The sequence below is a fragment of the Calypte anna genome, chromosome 17 (genome assembly GCF_003957555.1).
Source record: "Calypte anna isolate BGI_N300 chromosome 17, bCalAnn1_v1.p, whole genome shotgun sequence".
Classification (NCBI taxonomy): domain Eukaryota; kingdom Metazoa; phylum Chordata; class Aves; order Apodiformes; family Trochilidae; genus Calypte; species Calypte anna.
This window is the reverse complement of record NC_044262.1, coordinates 10,423,006-10,442,854: the sequence shown is the minus strand read 5'-3', so window position 1 is coordinate 10,442,854 and position 19,849 is coordinate 10,423,006. Positions and strand designations below refer to the sequence as shown.

General features: G+C 55.0%; 2 protein-coding genes across 2 annotated transcripts; one reads left to right on the top strand and one right to left on the bottom strand.

Moving 5' to 3' along the window:
- Positions 1-333: 333 nt before the first annotated feature.
- Positions 334-8,799, top strand: PHF19 (PHD finger protein 19). Its single transcript, XM_030461478.1, has 15 exons — positions 334-415; positions 1,621-1,821; positions 2,068-2,149; positions 2,263-2,358; positions 2,438-2,538; positions 2,655-2,803; positions 3,130-3,225; positions 3,489-3,557; positions 4,328-4,448; positions 5,066-5,133; positions 5,229-5,399; positions 5,484-5,571; positions 5,937-6,022; positions 6,103-6,198; positions 6,493-8,799. Exons 2-15 carry the CDS (start codon positions 1,630-1,632, stop codon positions 6,830-6,832), a joined length of 1,755 nt encoding a protein of 584 aa, XP_030317338.1. The 5' UTR covers positions 334-415; positions 1,621-1,629; the 3' UTR covers positions 6,833-8,799.
- CUTA (cutA divalent cation tolerance homolog) lies at positions 8,791-18,578 on the bottom strand. Its single transcript, XM_030461477.1, has 6 exons — positions 18,440-18,578; positions 15,687-15,835; positions 12,110-12,169; positions 11,323-11,368; positions 10,940-10,989; positions 8,791-10,409 (listed from the first exon to the last, which is right to left on the bottom strand). The coding sequence occupies exons 1-6, from the start codon at positions 18,521-18,523 to the stop codon at positions 10,307-10,309; spliced, it is 492 nt and encodes a 163-aa protein (XP_030317337.1). The 5' UTR covers positions 18,524-18,578; the 3' UTR covers positions 8,791-10,306.
- Between the last annotated feature and the right edge of the window lie 1,271 nt (positions 18,579-19,849).

The window sequence follows — 19,849 nt, the reverse complement described above, 5'->3', positions numbered from 1 at the left end:
GGGTGGGTGGGGTGATGGTACATGTGAGGATACAGGGTGCCCTGGGGGGGCTCGGGGGTGAGATGGTGGTACCCGTGTAGGGCAGAGCCAGGCACCCCATGGGGGGAGCAGCAGGGACCCCATGGGATGGCAGCAGTTACCCCCCGGGGGGCCGCAGCAGGTACCCCCGCCGCTGCTCCCTGCCAGCCCTTGCACCGGAGCTGCTCCGCTCTGCTCCCCCCCCCCTGGGCCGCCCCAGCCCGAGGCTCCGCGGGCCGTGGGAGGCGGCGGGGGCGGCCCGGCGCTAATTGCATAATGGGGACGTCAAAGCGGCGGAAGGCGCGGGGGGAAGCGCGGGAATATGGCGGACTGCCCCCTCCGCGGGCCCCGGGCGGGCGGGAGCTGACCTGGCCCGGCGGCAGCAGCGAGGGCAGCGGTAAGGGCAGCACCGGGGGGTGAACCCGGGGCAAGGGTGGGAGAAGCGGCGGGAAGGAGCCGGGGGCGGGCGGGCTCCGAGGCGCCTTTGAATGAGCCAATGGTGGCGGGGCCGCTCCCGGGGCTGCCCTCGGCAGGTGCCACCGACCCCGGGGACCCCCGCCCGCCCTGCCCGGTGGGTCCCGCTGCTCGGGGCGGGAGAAGGTTCTACCGGGCCGGTGGGGAGCGGCGGGGGTCGTGTCTCTCCCCCAGCCCCTCCGCCAGGCGCGGAGCTGTCGCCGCTTTCCCGACGCGAAGCTCCGAGCCGGCGGTGCTGGCACTTCGCAGGTCGGTGGCACTTCGTGCTGCGGTTCTGCCAGCCCCGTCCCGCAACAGTTCGTGGGGGGTTGTGGTGTTTTGTTTTGTTTTTTGGTTTTTTTTTGGTTCGTTGGGGGATTTTTTGTTTGGTTGTTTGGTTTTTTTGGTCCCAACCGGTTTACCGTAAGCCCGATGGTGCTGCCCATCCCGACTGTCCTTGTGTCCCCGGGAGTGTCGTGACCCGCCCGCCCGGGCAGGGCTGGCGGCACCGTGGGGTTGGGTCACGCGTGTTGAGGTGACCGAGGAGCAAAGCTGGGAAGGAAAGTAACTTTTTCGGTTGTTTTTCTGCTGCGGGTCGGGGGCGGCAGCGCGGGCTGGGGCTGTCACCGTCTGCCTGGGGAGCTCGGGACGAGGCTGCCGGGTGCCACCCGCTGCCTTTGCTGCTGCTGCTGCCGCCGCCTCGTTGCTCCCGGGGCGGCCCCGTGCGTTTGGGAGCTCGTGAAACTGCCAGGAAATCGTGAATTAAAGATGACGTGAAATTGCAAGCTGTTACCCCCCTCCGGTGCCCCTTCCCGCGGCTGAGCTGTGAGGGGCTGTGCCGTGTCCCCGTGTCTCGCGGCTCCGTGATGCAGGAGCCGAGGAGGGAGAGGGGGGAGGAGGGATGGGAGTTAATTCAGTCCTGCTCAAGGAAGGCAAAGGTTGCGGCTGCTCCCTCTAATTACAATTAAATTACCCGAGGATGAACTCGGCTCAATCGTGCTCATTTCGCAGGTCCTGAGCACCCCACTGGTGGGGCTGCAGCAGCCCCAGGCTCGGTGCTCCTGGGCAAAACCCTCTGGAATGCCATTCCGGGCTGATGGGTGTCACGGGATAAGGGCAGGGTGACAAGTGTGTGTGTGTCCCCGCCAGGATCTACTGATGGAGACCACCAAGCTCAACCCCATCATCCGGGATGTCTTCACAGCTGCTGGCCGTGCCCAGCAGGCACCCCCCAACACCTCGGTGTGGAGGGGCAGCAGCTGCAGGGAGCTGATGGTGAAGCTGACAGAGGGGCAGTACGTGCTGTGCCGCTGGACTGATGGGCTCTATTACCTCGGGAAGATCAAAAGGGTAAGGTGGGCACCCAAAAGGGTAAGGTGGGCACCCAGAGTGGAGCTAGTGCTGTTTCTTGGGTTGGCTTGTGGTTCAGAGAGGTGCTGGCCTGGGCTATAATGCATTTTTGGTCATCATATTTTGGGCTGATATCCTACCTTGAGGTATCGCATCCCAAACCTGACCTCCTGCTGGTCACCTGGGAGAAAGGGGAAGTCCTGGGAATGGGAGCTGATGCTTGGTGGTTCTTTTCTCTCTCTGCAGGTGAGTGGCTCCAAGCAGAGCTGCCTTGTCACATTTGAGGATAACTCCAAGTACTGGGTCCTCTGGAAGGACATCCAGCATGGTGAGTGCTGGCCCATCCTCCCTTCCTGCCACCTCCATGGGGGATCCTTCCCAGCACTGCAGAGAAGGCTGTGCCTGGTGTGTCTCCATCTCTGCCATCTCCCTGTCCCACAGCTGGTGTCCCCGGGGAGGAGCCCAAGTGCAACATCTGCCTGGGGAAGACATCGGGCCCCACCAACGAAATCCTCATCTGTGGGAAGTGTGGGCTGGGTGAGTGTGGGTGCATCACCTTGGGGGGGGGGCGAGGGCCTGGCCAGCATGGTGTCCCTGACCCCCAGCCCTCCCGCAGGTTATCACCAGCAGTGCCACATCCCCGTGGCCAGCGGTGGCGAGGGCCCCCTGGGGACACCGTGGTTCTGCCGCCGCTGCATCTTCGCCCTGGCCGTGCGGGTGAGTGACGCTGCCCGGGGGTCACCAGCACCACGGGCTGCCCACCCTTGGCTCAGCGGTGCAGGATGTGACCCCCTGGGTGGGCTGTGCTGACCCCCATCCCCTCGGTCCCACAGAAGGGGGGTGCCCTGAAGAAGGGAGCCATTGCCAGGACGCTGCAAGCTGTCAAGATGGTGCTGTCCTACAACCCCGACCTCCTGGAGTGGGACTCCCCGCACCGCACCAACCAGCAGCAGTGCTACTGCTACTGCGGGGGCCCTGGCGAGTAAGCCCCTGCCTGCCAGGAGGGTTCTTGTGTTTGGTTTTGTGGGGAAAAGCATTCCCCAGGGCAGGTAGAATCAAGTCAGGGAGTTTTTTCTCCTAAGAGAGCAGTCCCCAGCTTGCAGGGCATTGCCCTGAGGCTGACAGTTTTGCTGCCTCTGCCATCCAGGTCCCTGCTCGCTGCTGGGGGCACTGCTCACACCTCTTTGGCTGTGGAAAATATAAGTTAGGGTCAGACTTTCCCTGGCTGGGGCGGATCTATGCCTGGGAGGGGGTCAGGGCAGTTTCTGCCACACGCTGCCCTCACCACCGCCCACCTCCTCTCCCCAGGTGGTACCTGAAGATGCTGCAGTGCTACCGCTGCCGGCAGTGGTTCCATGAAGCCTGCACCCAGTGCCTCAGTGACCCCATGATGTTTGGAGACCGGTATGTCCCTTCCAGATTCACTGGGCTGCTGCTGGGTGTCAGGGCTGCCTTACTTGGGGGGCTTCTACTCTCACGTGTCCCCAGTCTGCAAGTCCTCAGCCTGGCTGTGGCATCCCAAGGATCAGCCACACCAAAGGCAGGCGGGTGTCCCCATCCCGCAGAGCCCTGCTCCCGCCAGCTGTGCTGTCCTCACCCTGACCTGTCCCCAGGCTCTGCAGGGGGTGACCCCCACCCCCAGCACTCCCCTTCCTGATGTTTTCCAGGTTCTATGTGTTTTTCTGCTCTGTATGCAACCAGGGACCTGAATACATCAAGCGCCTGCCCTTGAGATGGTAAGAGACAACCCCGGCTCCTTTGGGAGGCCCTGGGGTGGCTCAGCCATACCTGAGAAGATAACTGCAAAAAGCAATCAGGTGACAAGCCACCAAATGCTGTGATTTAAATACAAATGGGACCTTCTAGGGAACTTTGCTGGTCTGAAAGCACTTTAGGATAGCTCTGAGCAGAGCGAGCAGCCTGGCTTTCCCCTGCTCTTCCCCCTGTGCTCAGCCGTGTGGGACGTGTGGGACAGTGGCTCCAAGCAGCTCAGTGCTGGAGGCTGGAAGAAGAATAAGGGAAATCCTGCAGGATATGTGGCTTGGCTTTCACTTTCAGAGAAAATGAAAATCCCGCAGGATAGAGTGGGTTGTGGAAATAGTGTATTTTCAAGTGAATAAGAGCTGTCCAGCTCCCAAAACTAACTGCAGCAAGAGCATGTGTCTGGGGCTTATTAAAAAGCTGGGAAACTGGGCATTTATCCTGGGAATGCATGTCTTCCAGTTCCTGGGCTTAGGGGTCTTGGCACTTGGGGTTTGTCCCATCTGCAAGCAGTATCCATCCCCTCTCCAAAGCTCAGGGGATGCTCTCCTGGCCGTGGCAGCATCCCCTGGGCTGTGTGTCCAGGCCAGGGTTGCTTCCCCTGTGGGCTGTGAGGGTGGTCTTGGCTTCCACTGAGGAATTTTTTGGGCAGGGGCTGCACTCACAGAGCTGAGCATCGTGGTGAGCACCATCCTGCCAGGGAGAGGGTGGTCTGCTGACCCTCTCACCCCCTTTGCTCCCACAGGGTGGATGTTGTCCATCTTGCCCTTTACAACCTGGGAGTACAGAGCAAGAAGAAGTACTTTGACTTTGAGGAGATCTTGGCCTTTGTGAACCATCACTGGGATCCACTGCAGCTTGGAAAGGTAAAAACAAGCAACTGGAGCTTGGGCTGGAGAGCTGCTGCAGGGAGGGAGAGGTGGTGCTGGGGGTGTTAAAGTCACTGTCATGGCCAGCTGGCCCCAAAACCTCAGCTTGGAGGTACCAGATCCACCACTCCCAGTGGTGTCAGCCCTTGGGCAGGGGTTCTGGACAGAACTGAAGGGCCTTTTCTGGAGCTGGGGTGAGGGAGGAGTGAAGGGTGGGAAGGGATGTGCCCACATCTTGGCAGTGCCATCTCTGGTGAGCTCAGGCATCTTGGCAAAACCCAGGTTCATGCAGCACTCAGCCTGGGCAACTCCTGCTGTGGGATTTCCCTTTGGTGGGTGCTCAACCTGAGACCTTTCCCTGTTGGAGCTAAACCTGGACAAAGTGCTGAAGCTGAGGTGTGTTGGATGCGTGTCAGGAGGGATCAGTTCCCTGTGGATGTCTCCTGCTCCTGCACTGCTGATGTCTGGAGCCAAACCTGGGGGGCTTCTGACTTGGGCATGCCCAGCCTCCTGACCTCGGGTAGAAGCTGAAACCTGAAGCTGGGGTTCCCCTCTTTAGTTATTGCATATGGGTGATGGGCACCAAGCCCTTCCTGATCCCACCTCTCCCGCAGCTAACGGGCACCCCCATCTCCAAGCGTGGTCCCCACCTCCTCAATGCCCTCAACAGCTACAAGAGCAGGTGAGCCCCTGGTGAGGGAGATGGAGGGGTGCAGGGTGCTCCTGTGACACCCCCCTCTGCAGCTGAGGAGGTGTTTCTCTCCTTTGGCCGGACAGGTTCCTGTGTGGGAAGGAGATCAAGAAGAAGAAATGCATCTTCCGCCTGCGGATCCGTGTCCCCCCAACCCCCCCCAGCAAAGTGCTGCCAGAGAGAGCCCCTGGCGGGGGGGAGGGGGGCTCCTGCGAGCTGAAGAAGGGGGGGAAAAGCAAATATATCCATAAAGATAGGTGAGTGGCCAAATTCACTGTGGCTCCCCCCTCCCTGCCATGCTCCTCTGGGGGTCTGCCAGCCTCAACCCCCTGGCTTTGCAGCCTCCTGCCACGGCAGCTCCATCAGCAGAAGCGTCGGGCGGCACGGCGGAAGAGGACAAAGTTCCTGCTGGAGGATGCCATTCCCAGTGTGAGTCCCTTGTCCCTCCTCTGACCACTCTCTGGGCTCCAGCAGCTCGGTGGGACAGAGAGCTTCCATAACCCTCTCCTTCCCAGCCTCCCCCTTCCCAGCCTCCCCCTTCCCAGCCTCCCCCTTCCCAGCCTCCCCCTTCCCAGCCTCTCCCTTCCCAGCCTCCCCCTCCTCTCCCCATCCCTTCCCTCCCCATCCCTGCAGCTCCCTCTGAGGTTCCTCTGCTCCTCCTGGTACGGAGAACTCCATCCCTTGCCCTGGGGTTGGCAGATGCTCTGTGCCAGGCTCTCTGCCCGGGGGCTGTGAGGGGGTCTGGTGGTGCTGATGTGGCAGGGATGAGTGTCCCTTTGTTTTTGGTGGCACAGAGTGACTTCACCTCAGCCTGGAGCACCAACCACCACCTGGCCAGTATCTTTGACTTCACGCTGGATGAAATTCAGAGCCTCAAAAGGTCTGTGGGGCTGGGCTGGGGGTGAGGACCTGTGATGCCCCTTGTATTAGGCTGGGGGTGACACTGCCTCCTGTCCCCAGTGCCAGCTCGGGACAGACTTTCCTGTCAGATGTGGACTCCACGGATGCCACCAGCACCTCAGGCTCCGCCACCACGAGCCTCTCCTACAAGTCCAGGTGAGGGCTGTGCCTCTTGTCCCTCCTAGTGGGGTCCTGGTGGCACGGCCAGGGAACAAGGGGCTGCCCCTCTGCCCCTGCAGCTCCCTTGTGTCCTGCCATGGGGCTGTCCCCCACCAGGGAGCTTTTCCTCCCAGAACAGTCTGGGGGTCCCTGCATGGTGCTGGGTCAGGGCTGGGTGCTTGCTGGACTCTCCCAAATTCCTGGTGTGCTCCCTCCAGGCTCACAGGTGGGGTGTAGGGGGGGGGAGGCACCTTTTGGGATGCTGCCCTGACCCCTCCTTTGTCCCAGCAGCCACAGGACTCTGGGCAGCCGCAAGCGCAAGTTGGCAGCACCGACCTATGGCTCGGTGGGGGCCATAAGGAGAGGAGGGCAGGAGGGGGGTGGGCACCCACCCGGGGGCACCCATGAGGGTCCCGAGCGCCCGCTGGATGACGGCATCGACAGCCACACCTTGGAGAGCATCAGCGAGGACGATTCCTCCCTCTCCCACCTCAAGTCCTCCATCAGCAGCTACTTCGGGGCGGCGGGCAGGTTGGTCTGCGGGGAGAAGTACCAAGTGCTGGCACGGAGGGTGACACTGGAGGGGAAGGTGCAGTACCTGGTGGAGTGGGAAGGCACAACCCCCTGCTGAGCCCTGACAGCCCCCAGACCTCTCTGTGCCAAAGCAGCGGAGGTTGGGATGATGGGGAGCCCCTGGGAGGGAGGAGGGATGCTGACCCCACAGGGAGGGCTGGACCCCTCCATGTTTGGGAGGTGCCAGCTGGGAATGGCTCCCTGAGGGTGGCCACAGCACCCGAGCTGTCACTGTCCCCATCAGCTGCCCAGGCTGCTGGGTTTCTTTTATTAGAGCAGTTTTATTCCATTGTCTGTGTGTTTGCAAAGAGCGTGGCCCGGCCCAGCTTTCTGATGGAGCCTTTGGCCGAGCCACAGGTGCCATCAGGGTGGTGGCAGGAGCAGGGCTGGCATTCCCAGGAGGGTCCTCCCAGCATGGTGGGCACCCTGACACAGGGGGATGTTGTGCTGTCATTGTCCCTGACTCATCCCCACATCCAAGCCTTGCAGAGCAGACTCGAGGGGCTTCTTCTGCTGTCTCAGAAAGCAGCCCCCTCCCCACGCTTTCACAGCCCCTCCCTACACCCGTGGGAAATGGGGGGTGAAGGGTTTTTCCTCCATTCATTAAAAGAATGGGGGTTGTTTTAAATGAGGGGAAAGTGCCCCATAAAGAGCCCATGTGCAGCCAGCTCCCATGGCTGCAGGGCAGATGTATGTGCTTGCTCTCATCCCAGCACCTGGAAGGGGTGAGGTTGATACACCAGCTTTGGTTCTTCTTCTTCTTCTTCTTCTGACAATCATGGTCTTGGAAGAGATCAGCCAAAAGTTACACCCTTGCCTTAAAACCACCTCAGCCATTTCACAGACTGGAGCCTCAAGCCTTTATTCCTGCAGGAATCCTCATCCTCAATGTACCAAACAAGCAGCCAAAGGCTGAGGAGGGCAGCAGGAGTATAGGGAGGGGGATGTACCAGGGTCCCTGTGGCCATCCCCGTGGCCTTGTGGCTGTGCCTTGCTGGGGCATCTCTGCCCTCTTTTACTGCAGTAATGTTGAGGTGTGTGAGTGCGTGGAGTTGGTTTGTCTCCTCCTTTAACTAAAGCAATACTGCCAGGGTGTTCAGGAGCAAAGCAGTTGTCTTTTTTTTAAAAGAAAAAATTCTGATATCATCAGACATATTTTTTTCTAAGAGAGAGCTATAGATTTTTAATGCTGTCCTCCTTTTCTCTCCCCTGTCACTGCCATGACTGTCCCACCAGGGGGTCACAGAGGGTGGGCAGTGCCAGGGGGGCTGCGTGGGCCCGTGTGTTCTTGTGAGATCTGCTGGTGGGGTGGTGGTGTAGAATTATAGGGGTTGTCTGTTGGAAAGTACTTCAAATTCTTTGGTGTAATCAGCCCAAGGGAGCAGGTGACACCTGCAAACCAGAGACCAAAGCGAGGTCCCTAGAAACAAACTGCTTCATTGAATGCTAAAATAAGATGGTGAAGGGGAGGTTGCCATTGTTCTCATTCCTCTAGCAGGAGTGAGTGACATTTTTGCTGGTGACAGTGCCTCCCGAGGGGCTGTGCCTGCGTGGGTTGGGCTGGGTCTGGGCTGTTCTGCTGCCCATCCTGGGAGCCTGAGCACTTGGTTGCTTCTTCTGCTGCCTCTCAGCTTTGTCACCAAAGGGTTACCTGAAGTATTTCCCTTTCAGCAGTGCCTGTGAAGCCCTTTTTGTTCTGTGAGTTGCTTCCCCAGGGGGCTGGCGGCTGCCAAAAGCTGTGCCAGAGTCCAGTGGGGTTATTCCCCCCATGGGATGTTCCAATGGGCATTGCACTTGTGGGAGCACCCACAACGTGAGGGTCCCTCTCCCTCTCTGTTCCCTCTCCTCCTGCCCTCCTGCAGAGAACTGAATGTGGAGCCTTTATATGTATTTTTGTTGCAGAGTATATTTTGCATTAGCTGTAATAGAGATTATAATGACTCCATGCACCTTCTGAAGATTTATGAGTTCAGGTTGCTGCTTGCAATAACCAACTCTTGTTACACCCAGGTTGTAATTAATATGTTTAATGTACAATTAAAAAGTTGTTTTTTCCCACATCATTGCTTCTTTGTAGTGTCAGGATTTTTGAGGTTGGGCAGTGGGGGTCAGTGTGTGCTCCCAGTGCCCTCCACAGTGCAGCTGTGGTACTACTGGGTCATGGTCTGTGGCAGGGTGGGATGTGCCCCTGCCTGGGGAGATGCTGCTGTGAAGCACAAGAATGGCAGAAGGATGCAAAGGGGTGAGTGTGGGGATAGCTCAGGGGTGTGGGGGGACAGCAAGGGACAGGGACATCCCCTGCAGTGATGAGTTTTGTAGTGAGGGGCTGTCCTGAGGTCCCAGTCACCCCCATCATCTTCATCTTGGTCCCCAACTTGTGCATGGCACAAGGTGACCCTGACAGGGCTAAACAAAGCATAACTTGAAGATGCTGATGCTCACCTCATGGGCTTTGTTCCTTTTTGCCAGACCAGGTGCCTAGCTGGTACCCCCTGTTTCTTAGGAACGTTTCCTCAGAGCTCTTCCCTCTTCTCTGTTCTGCATCCATGGGCCTTTCCCATCCTTCCTCTGGCAGGGCCCTGTGAGCCCAGCTCTCTGCCTACAAATCTCCCTGGGCTGCTGCTCCATGAGCCCCAGGTGAGGAGGTGGGATCCAGGGGAGGATCCCCCTGCATGGGGCTGGGGGAGAGGCTGCAAACCCTCCCTGAGCCCTTCCCCCTGCCCAGCTCCCTGCAGGTGCTGCACCTGCAGCCTGTGACACGGGAGCCTGCCCAGGTCAGAACCATTCCTGTTTGTTCCCTTCCCAGCCACTTAAATAACTCAATTTTTTTCCAGATTATGTCCCATTTAACTAGAACTATCAGCATCTTACAGGGTGATGGGCAAAAAGCCAGGGCTGTGGTGTGGGCAGGGTGATGTCCTGCTGGCACATGGTGGCCCTGGGTGGCAGTGGCTGGTGCCTGGCTCAGCAGGCAGGGCAGGCTCAGTGTCTGATAAATGCTTGCAGTGTTGGCTCAGCTTTGCTATTTCCTTGGGTTTTTGTATGAGTGGAAGCAGCACGTTGTGTGACAGCAGGAGGGGGGGTGAGCCAGCATGTCTGGGGGTGCCCATCACCATCCTGCTGCCTCCAGGCTGGGGAAGCAGGAGGAGAAGGAGCAGGATGCTGTGATGGGTGCTGCAGGGGGGCTTCAGGTGCTCTCTGTGGGGACACAGGGGCCATGGCTCCCAGCTGGCATTTGTTCTGGGGCCCTGAGGTATCCTCCAAACACTGCAGTGTCCTGACATGAGCATCACTGTGGATCCTCCTGGACGGTGCTGGGGTGAGTAACTCTTCCCTGCTTCAGCCTCCACCACCTCCAGGCTGCTCAGTGCTCCCTGGAGCAGAGGGTTGGGCCCAGGGGAGGATGTTTGGAGTGCAAACCAAATTCCCAGTCCCAGGTTTCTGTGTTATCTGTAAAGATACAAACTCCCTCCCTGCCTGTGTGGGTTCTCCTGGGCTCCCCAAAAAGCCAAGGGCTTCTTGCTCTCTGCAGTTAGTCCTGTGGGAGACTTTCCTCTATCCACTTGAGGTACAGAGGGTTCCCTTGGTCAATAGGCAGGCTGATGATTTCAGGAATTTCAAAGGGATGGATGGATCTAAAGTGGAAACAGACCCAGAGGAACAGTGTCAGCACCAGCCCTGCAGCAGAACAGACCCGGGGGAGCGGAGGGCTCTGCTCCAGCCCTGCCCCATGCTCTCTGCTGACTTCAAAGCACCCACATCATCTTTTTTGCCACGTGAGAATTTTCCTTCAAGTTTGGGGTTTACCACAGGCAGCAGCTGACTGCCAGGGGCCCCGGCCCAAAGCTGCCTGAGCTCAGTGCTGGGGAAATGCAGGAAATCCTGCCAGGAGGCAGCCCAGGAATAACCTGAGTCAGGAGAAGGAGCATCCCTCCTCCCACCCGGGATGAAGCACAGCAGGGGCTGTTCCTGCCAACCTGGAGTTTTGCTGAAGCTATCAGGGGTTTTTTGTTTGTTTTTTTTTTCTTTTTGCTGGATCACAAGGTCCAGCAGGAGCAGTTTAGGTCTCCCTGGGGGGGAATGGGCTAAAGGAACTGATTCCCAAAGCCTGAGCATGAGCTGGCAGCATACCTGGGATGGGAAAGCCACAGAGCCAGAGCCTCACCTGACATAGTTGGACAATTCACTTATTTTGGATGTCCTTGTTTGCACTAACTGTGAAGAGGGAAAAAAAAACCAAAAAAACCCAATCAAAAACAAGAGCAGAAAGGGACAGAACAATCCTGTATGCCCAGTTCCCCAGCACCTACCCAGCCCAGTGGTGCAGTAGGAGCCTTGCCTGGGCTTTTTTATCAGGGGATGTCCCCTGTGGTCCATGGCAGGACGAGGGGCCAGGTCAGGCTGCCACCCCCTGCCATGCCTGCAGGGGGGTGCTTGGGTTCCCTGGATCCTGTCCCAAATCTTGGGCAAATTGATGCCACTCCCCCCAAACCACCCTGCTGCCACTTTCAGCCAGAGGTTTTTGTGGCAGGGAGAATTGTCCCTTACCAGCAGTATTTCAGTGGATTCTTCCAGTTCCCCTTTCCAGAAATACCTGGATTTAAAAGAAAAGCAGCATCAGCAACCCCAGCTCTGGGTGCAGCCATGCCCATGCCCCCAGGAGGGGTTCAGTTTCCCTGCTTGGTGCTCTTTGCACCTTTTCCTTTACAAAATGGTGCTCGAGAAGCATCAGTGGCCCCCAAAATTTGCTGTGCCTGTGGGGATTATGTGACCAGACCCTCAAGAGAGCTGCCTGGGGTGGGATTTGACAGGGCAAAGGAGCTGGGACTGGGGTGGTGGCCCCACTCCAAGCATCAGCTGAGGGCTGGTGGCTGCAGGGCCCTTGGTGTGGTCTCTTTTTCCCTCTTTTCGCTGCAGGAGAGGGGATGTATTTCTCATGAGTCAGAGATGCCCTTTACAAAACATTTTTGTTGACAGAAGGCCACAGTGATTTCATCTGCAGGCTGGGTCCCTATGCTTGGAGGCACTCGGGGAGGTTGTGGTGTCCCCTGAGCAGGGCACAGACAAGTGGAGCCCCAAGGCAGGGGCTGTGTGTGAGCATCCCTGCCCTGCCCATAGGGGCTGGGAGGGAAGATGGGGAAAAAGGGGGTTACTGGCTCTGCCCTAGCTCAGCAGCCCCAGCCCCAGCCTTCTGGAAACTCTTCCTCCTCCTCCTGGGGCTGCCCATCACCTCCTCCCCCCACCCTGGGAGCCTGGGGTTCACCTCTTCCCTGGGGTATATTCACCCTGGAGCTTATTCACCCTGGGGTATATATATATATTCACCCTGACTTACAAGGCCAAGCTCTTGGGCAGGATGTTCACATAGGCAGCCAGCTTCTTATCCATGATGGCCCTGGGGGTGACAGGAGGGGAGTTAGTGACTGTTCCCAGCTTGCTGGCTTGTCCCCAACCACAGGAACATCCCGTTGTGCTGCCCCTGACTGCCAGCACCAGCTTTGACATTGGAGATGGAGCAGTTAATTATTTGGGTTAATTATTCCCCTGGGTAACCTCCAGCTGGAGCTGCTTCAGCTCAGGTCCTCCTGGCACAGCTCTGGAGCATCCTCCATGTCCCTCCCTTCTAGGAAGGAAGGTTTGGTGTGCCTGGAGCAGCAGCTGGGACCTGTGCTTTGCATGCTGCAAGGACCCTGCCCCATGTCAGTCCTGTCCCAGTGTCACCTTGGGGACACCAGGGCAGGGACTGAGCCATAGGGCTGCAAGGACCAGGGCTGGGATGGATGCCAAAGGGTTTTGTTTCCCTGTCCTGTAGTCACGCTGTCAAACTGTGCCTCTTCCTGGCACAGCAAACTAAATGGGGAGTTTGTTAAATTTCCAGCATCAAGGTTTTTCTGCCCAAAAAGTCCTAAAAATCTGAAGCCCAAATAAATTCCTTCCCTCTGGCTGCCTCCTTTCGCTGTGGCCTCATTTGTTATTGCAGAGCTGCAGAAGTGATATTTGGGTGATTAAAGAGTACTGAAGCAAGCTCAGGGTATATATTTTTTTTCAAGAACTAGGTCAAGTGTGTTGTTTTCTGACCACAGCAGTGGCTGGGCCCTTCTGGCAGAGCTGGCAGCCCCATCCCTCTGGTAGGCAGTTCTGGTAAAGGTCCTGCAGGGGTGATTTCACCTGTTGGGTTTCTTTAGCACTGCCCTCACCAGGCACTTCTGTGTACCCAGTGCTTTGGCAGTGGAAAGATTTAACTTCTAGATGACCTTGAACTGCAGAGGAGGCAGGAGTTATTAGATATGGGAAGGCTCAGTTCAACAACATGGAAAAATTAACCCTTAGTGAGCTAAAGAATTAGAACCATTCCTGTTAACTTCTGCTCCTCCCCAGGATTTTTTTTTCTTTCTCTTTTTTTTTTTTCTTTTTTTCTTTTCTTGGTTTAGAGCAAGTTAAAAATTGATTGTCCTGGCATCCAGAGAATGGTACAGACTGGAGATGATTACAAAACAAACCAGGGTGCCCCTGAGGATGAGGAGAAGGAGCACAAGAGGTCCCTCCCCCAGGGCTGTGACCTGAAGCCACCCCAGCCAGGGTGCCCACGTGTGGCTTCATCACCCCTGACCCATCAGGAGACCTGGGTCCTTTGGCACCTTCCTCAGCTGCATCTCCAGCCTTGCTTTTTCTGTCCCTTTGTAGAAGTTTATCCCTTGCAACCAGGAGCAGGAGGAAAAGTGCTCTCCTCTGTGGCAGGGCAAGGAGGGATGGGGAGCAGCCCTGGTGCTGGGAGCAGGGATGCCCTTCCCCACTATCCCCTCATGGGAAAACCAGTGCCTGGACCCAGTTAACTCCTGGGGTCAGGTGTCAGGATCACAGCAAAGGGACAGGGATGGGGCTTCCCTCTGCTCTGGGGGGTCAGGGGAGCCATGGCCTGAGAGCTCAGCCATCTGAGGAGCTTCTGCCTTGTTCCCTCTCAGCATCTGCAGCCAGGCAGAGGCATTTACTGCCTGCAGAGCATCTTGAGTTAATCTGCAGACCAACAAATGGCAGCAGTGTGAGTGGAGGTATCCCTGCTGGGCTCATCATGTCCCACACATGGCAGGAATCCTTTGGTTTTTGCTGCCTGCAACTTCCAAGTCACTCCAGTGCAGAAACCCTTTGATTTGGGTGAGTACCTTCCTAACTGCTTCTGCTCCATCCCAATAAACTGTGAACCTAACTGAGATTCTGAGCTTTGTTCTAGGAACCACAGGAATAGGAAACGTTGTAAGGAGCTGAACATGATCTGTGGAAAAACATCTGCACAGTACATGACACCTCTGGGTTGGGTATTTGATGTCTGTTTCTTTGTCCCTGCCTGATGATAAGATCTGAATTGAAACAGATGAAATATTAATAGGCAGAAAAGCAAAGAAAAATACCTGGAAAAGTCTAAGGCAGAACAGAACTGCTTTAATGGAGCTGGGGGAGGGGGGGGGCAGGGACCCCACTGCCCAGCCCAGAGAGGACACCAGAGCTTCCCTATGGACTTGGGGTTTCTTCTGGGGATTTTCAGTTAATAATAATATAGACAGACTGGGTAGAGAGCTGATGCAACAAACAACCTGGATGCTGAATTCTCCCAGCAGCAAATCTGCTGCCACAAACCCTGAGCTCCTCCTCCTGAAGAACCAGAAAAATTCCTTGCAGTTTGATCCATCAAAGTGAGGGCTTCACCCAGCAATGGAAAGGAAGAATAGCCAGGCCAGCACCAGGAAAACTGAGTGGGAAAATCAGTGTGGAAGACGTGTGTCATCCTTTACAACAATGGCTCAGTCATCCAAATTCCAGGACAAAGGAATTATTACACCAGCAACTGTAGTGCGTATGTGACAGCAATGGGGAGTGATTGATTTCCTCCCCCTTCCCTACAAGGTAAGAACAAAGCATGGAAAACACTCACAAAGCTGTTCAGATGAAGCATTTTGAGGGACTGAGGCCTCTTTTCACCAGCCATGTAGAGTTATTATTTTTCCAGAAGACATCAAACGGTACAGATATTATTCTATTTGAATTTCTCAATACAGTTGCAGTATTTAAGGTGACACAAAATCCCTTTCAGCAGCCTGTCACTTCTTGAATGTCTCTTTGGGAACACTTGACAGAAGACAGAGTTTTGGCAAGGAGCAGGGGAAACAGGGCAAGAGGTGCTGCAGGAAAAGGAATGGTCCATCATAAACATTTCCCCAGTCAACACAGTTTCAGTCCTTTGAACAAACCATCTATTGAGGCAGGGACTGACAGATATGTGAAAAAAAAAAAAAAAAAAAAAAAAAAAAAAAAAAAAAAAAAAAAAAAAAAAAAGGTCTGCATGCAAAGTATGTCAGACATTAAAGGAGAGGCAAAAAAGAATCCAGGTAAGGATCTCATTCCCTGAAGTCTGTCTGGTGAGTGGTGTGGGCTCCCAGGTGCGACCTCTCAAGTGCCTGTTCTGGGCTTGCTGTGAATCACTTCTGACTTTTATTTGTTTCCACATCACTGTGCTTTGTTCTCTCCATAAACAGCTCTCCTGGCATTGCTATCACTTTTGTTTTAGGGAAGAAGACAGACTGAGGGAGATCAGAGAACATGGAGCTGGGCTTAGTCCATCTGAGGACCCAACCTTTTAGGGCCATGGCTTTAAAACAAGGCTCAAAAGAGCAAAGCAGTGGAATAAACTGAGACCTGGCTTGATCTTGCTGTGGTTTGACCTCAGAGGCAACTCTCAGATGACTTCCAGACAGCACAGCTCCTGGTAAGTGGCTACGTGGCAGGGAGAGGGAAAGAGAGAGGAAAGGAGAAGGGTGTGGGTGAAGTGCAGAGCAGAGAGAAGCAAAGTTCCTCTCCAGGGAGAAGGGAAGCTGCTTCTGCACAATCCCAGCAGACAAGCAAGGGAAGTGCCTTGGTACCTTGCAATGTCCTTGGCAATCTGCTGGTTGAGGCAGCTGATGAAGGCGATGGAGAGGGTGCCAGGGACGTAGCTGCCCGTGAAGGCAGAGTGCAGCTGCAGAGCAAAACCCCTCAGCACTGGGTACATCAGCAGAGACAGAGTCAGCACCTGAAATGAAAACTCTATGTGTGATGGGGGGAGGTGAAATTCTGCTTTTTTGTGAAACTAAGCATTCATTGGGGCTGTGGCTCCATAAAAATCTCCAGACTTCTTTTCTTGCAATGTCCCAGGAGCAGTAGCTGTGATTTCAGTGGAATTTGCCCCACTGGGAGATTCCTTCCCCTCTAGTGGGGTCAGACCCGTTCTGTGCCAAGTGCTCAGGGCAGGAGTGGGTTTTGAGTTTCTTGAGGCTGTATCTGTCCAAAGAGACCCAAATCTCTGCTGCAGGAGGTCCCACCCTGGGGGTTTCAGATCCCATCCTGCAGCCTCAGCAGCCTGGACTGGTTTTCCAAAGAAGAATAAGGAGGGAAGTCACTGGCTGCCCTTGTTAAATTGCATTTCTATTGGAAAAAGGGGCAAGAAGGGAACCACCGGGTGTGGCTCCTACACCAACATCATCTTTTTTCCTGCACCCATCCTTTGACTGTGCACCCAGGATGAGACATCTCCATCCCTCTGGGAAATGATGGGCACAGGAGCCTCTGCTTCCCTGGGGATGAGGAAAGGAAGAGAGAAGTATTACAGGTAGGAGTAGGGATCTGGCCATGGGAAACAGATTCAGGATGAAGTCTGATGTAGGACTTGGAGCCATGGGAAGCTCAAAGTCTGTATTCTGCTGAGAGATGCTTTGCAGCCCAGCCAGGCTGTGATGCAGACACCCATAGGTGTTACCCCCTGCAAAGGGGGAAAAAACTGAAATGCAGGCTAGAAATTCATTATCTGATACCATCAGGATAGTGACACCGGGTCCTTCCAGGCATGGAAATCCTAATGGACACAGCCCAGGGCTGTCTCTGTCCAACTGGGCTGCAGAAAACAAAAATCCTGTCTCTGTGGCCTGGCAGTGCAGTGGCAACAAGTTGGGTGTGCTGTACATTAGATGCTGTTCCTGGCAAGGGCTGCTCTGTACTCACATGCCATAAGCACATGCACATGAAAATCTGTAATTATCCCAGTGGGGAGGTTGCTGGGGTTAATTTGGAGTGCTGAGGGATGGTGCCCCTACCCAGGCTGCAGTGGTCACTGGCTGCACAGCTGCTCTGCTCTTTGTCTTTTGTCTTGTTTTTGAAACAAACAGCATCTGGCCCTTCTTCAACTACAGGCATAAAAAAAATGCTTACAAGTCTAAGAGTATATTCTTTTTTCTCCCTTGCTCCCAACCTCCTTTTTCCTCTGGAAAAACCTCAAAACTACCTGCTACAGGGCCAATGTCAGAGTCGTTGATTTTTTTTTTTAAAGACTGAATTAAAAAATCACACTTATCACCAAAGAGATAGGAACATTTTTCCATTTGGAATATGACTGATGTGCTATATTTGTTGTCTCCTCTTTTCCAGTCCATTTGAGGGAATGCTCTTTTTTATAACAAGGTTTCTCATCATAATTTTCCAAGCTCCTTTCTGTGCTCTTTTTCCCACTAAGCCATTTAACAAAATATTATGCAACAAATCCCAGAAGCTACTCAGAGAGTTAGAAGGCAGACAGGGATATGCTGGTGTATCTGTTTCTCCAGATTAGAATGTAATCATGTCCCCTGCTCAGGGCAAAAAACCCAAAACAAAACAAAATAAAACAAGAAATCCCACCTGTTCAGCATGGCAATCCTTAAGCATCTTAGATGATGTTTGTGCATCTGATAAGGAAATCCCCTGAAACATTTCTGATTGAACATTACTACAACTGTGACCACCCTCTTGGGGTTTAATTTTGGTTGGTTGGTTGGTTGGTTTGTGGGGTTTTTTGTTTGTTGGGTTTTTTTGGTTGGGTTTTTTTCTGAAAAGATTAAAGCCAACCTCCCCACCTTTTTTTTTTTTTTCTTTCTGAGAATAATTATATTTGCCAAGGATGGTGTGAAAGTGAAGGAGCAAAACTTCACCATTCCTACCTGCTCAGCCCAATAAACTCACAGCTGTCAAAATGTTGAAGTGAACAAAACTGGAAAACCTGCTGTGAGGTTCCAAGTATTTCACTGGAAAGCTCTGACCAGCAAAATGACAGCTGAGTGCAGAGAGGAGAAGTCCCCGGGGAGATTTGTTTTGGCTTTGGCAAACTGAAACAGCTTTAGGGTTTAAAATTACCATGTTAATACTTTTTGCCCGGTTTTGATGAGGTTTAAATATATAGAGAGAGAGATAAACACAACCCCAACACACAACTTGTGGCAATCTGGAGTATGCTCTGAGCTTCCTTATCCCAAGTGGAAAAAAACCTCCTCTCCTGAGGGATTCTACCTTTGCTCTCTGCAGTGGCTTGGGAACACATTCCTCTTGCAGGAATTTTTTTGCACACTCCCTCACCCCCCTTTTTTTTAAATTTTTTTTCCCCTTGTTTTTTTTGTTTTCGTTTTTTTTATTTTTTGTTTTGGTTGGTTTGTTTTGGTTTTTTCCAGAGCTTCCCTTACAAAGGTATCCCCAGAGGCACCGCCAGACTTGGCTTCTCATCCCCCCCCTTTCCCAGCGGGTCACCCCCATCCCCCTCCAGCCCCTTATCCCCCCCTCATCCCAAACTCGGTGCCAGCCCTGGCTGCACCCAAGGGTTCCCCCCAACACTTACCAGCACCAGGGTGCCCCGCCCGGGCCTGGGGCAGCCCTGCCCGGCGGGGAGCAGCAGCGCCCAGCGCTGGCTCAGCCCCTCCATCTCCTCCGTCCCTTCACCTGCTCTGCCCCAGCCGGCAGCGCTGCCCGGGATGCCCGCCTGCAATAACTCCTCCTCCTCCTCCTCTTCCTCCCTCTGCCCGGGACCCGCCTGCCGCGGGGGGAGCTGCGGGCACAGGGGACAGCGCGGGGTCCCCATCGCCCTCCCGTGGACCCTGCCCGAGCATCCCCTGAGGCACCGGGGGACGGAGAGGAGGGGACAAGGACAAACGACCCCAGCAGCATCACTCACTAAAACTGTCCCCATCGGCATCGGGCACCAAAAGTGTCCCCAGCAGCATCAGTCACTAAAACTGTCCCTGCCAGCACTGGGCACCAAAAGTGTCCCCACCAACACGGTAACCAAAATCGCCCCGACCAGCATCAGTCAGCAGAACTGTTCCCACCAACACTGGTCCCAAAATTGTCCCCACCAGCATCACTCACTAAAATTGTCCCCATCAACACTGGTCACCAAAAGTGTCCCCACCAGCAGCTGAGACTATTCAGTTTGAGGAAGAGGAGGGTGAGGGGGGACCTCAAAGGCTCCCTGTAACCCCTGAAGGACACTCCAGAGGTTGGTGCTGATCTCTTCCCACAGGGAATGAGGGGCAGAACACGAGGGAATGGTTTGAAGCTGCAGCAGGGCAGGTTCAGGCTGGATGTTAGGATAAAAATGTTCACACAGTGATCAGACACTGAAAATGCTGCCCAGGGTGGAGTCACCAGTCCTGGCGGTGTTCCAGGGTGGTTCAGATGTGATGTAGAGGGACACGGTTTAGGAGAGAAGTTTGTAGAGTAGGGTTGATGCTTGGACCCAAGGATCCAAGCTGAACAGGAGCCAGCAGTGTGCCCAGGTGGCCAAGAAGGCCAATGGCATCCTGGGCTGGCTCAGGAACAGCGTGGCCAGCAGGTCCAGGGAAGGGATTCTGCCCCTGTGCTCAGCTCTGGTGAAGCCACAGCTTGAGTCCTGTGTCCAGTTCTGGGCCCCCCAGTTCAGGAAGGATATCGAGGTCCTGGAGCAGGTCCAAAGGAGGGCAGCCAGGCTGGTGAAGGGACTCGAGCACAGACCCTATGAGGAGAGGCTGAGAGAGCTGGGGCTGTTCAGCCTGGAGAAGAGGAGGCTCAGGGGAGACCTCATCGCTGTCTACAACTACCTGAAAGGAGGTTGTAACCGGGTGGACGTTGGTCTCTTTTGCCAGACGACTTTCAACAAGACAAGAGGGCATGTTCTTGAGTTGTGAGAGGGGAAGTTTAGGTTAGATATTAGAAAGAATTTTGTTACGGAGAGAGTGATCAGGCATTGGAATGGGCTGCCCAGGGAAGTAGT

What these genes read in the sequence shown, in the direction of transcription:
- PHF19 (XM_030461478.1), top strand. Translation starts at nt 1,630, where the DNA reads ATGGAGACCACCAAGCTCAACCCCATCATCCGGGATGTCTTCACAGCT. An exon ending in CCCATGATGTTTGGAGACCG is followed by an intron (nt 3,226 to 3,488) that starts GTATGTCCCTTC and finishes GATGTTTTCCAG; the next exon opens with GTTCTATGTGTTTTTCTGCT. An exon ending in AAGCGCCTGCCCTTGAGATG is followed by an intron (nt 3,558 to 4,327) that starts GTAAGAGACAAC and finishes TTGCTCCCACAG; the next exon opens with GGTGGATGTTGTCCATCTTG.
- CUTA (XM_030461477.1), bottom strand. Translation starts at nt 18,523, where the DNA reads ATGGAGGGGCTGAGCCAGCGCTGGGCGCTGCTGCTCCCCGCCGGGCAG. An exon ending in ATTGCCAAGGACATTGCAAG is followed by an intron (nt 12,170 to 15,686) that starts GTACCAAGGCAC and finishes TGTCACCCCCAG; the next exon opens with GGCCATCATGGATAAGAAGC. An exon ending in AATCCACTGAAATACTGCTG is followed by an intron (nt 10,990 to 11,322) that starts GTAAGGGACAAT and finishes CCCTCTTCACAG; the next exon opens with TTAGTGCAAACAAGGACATC.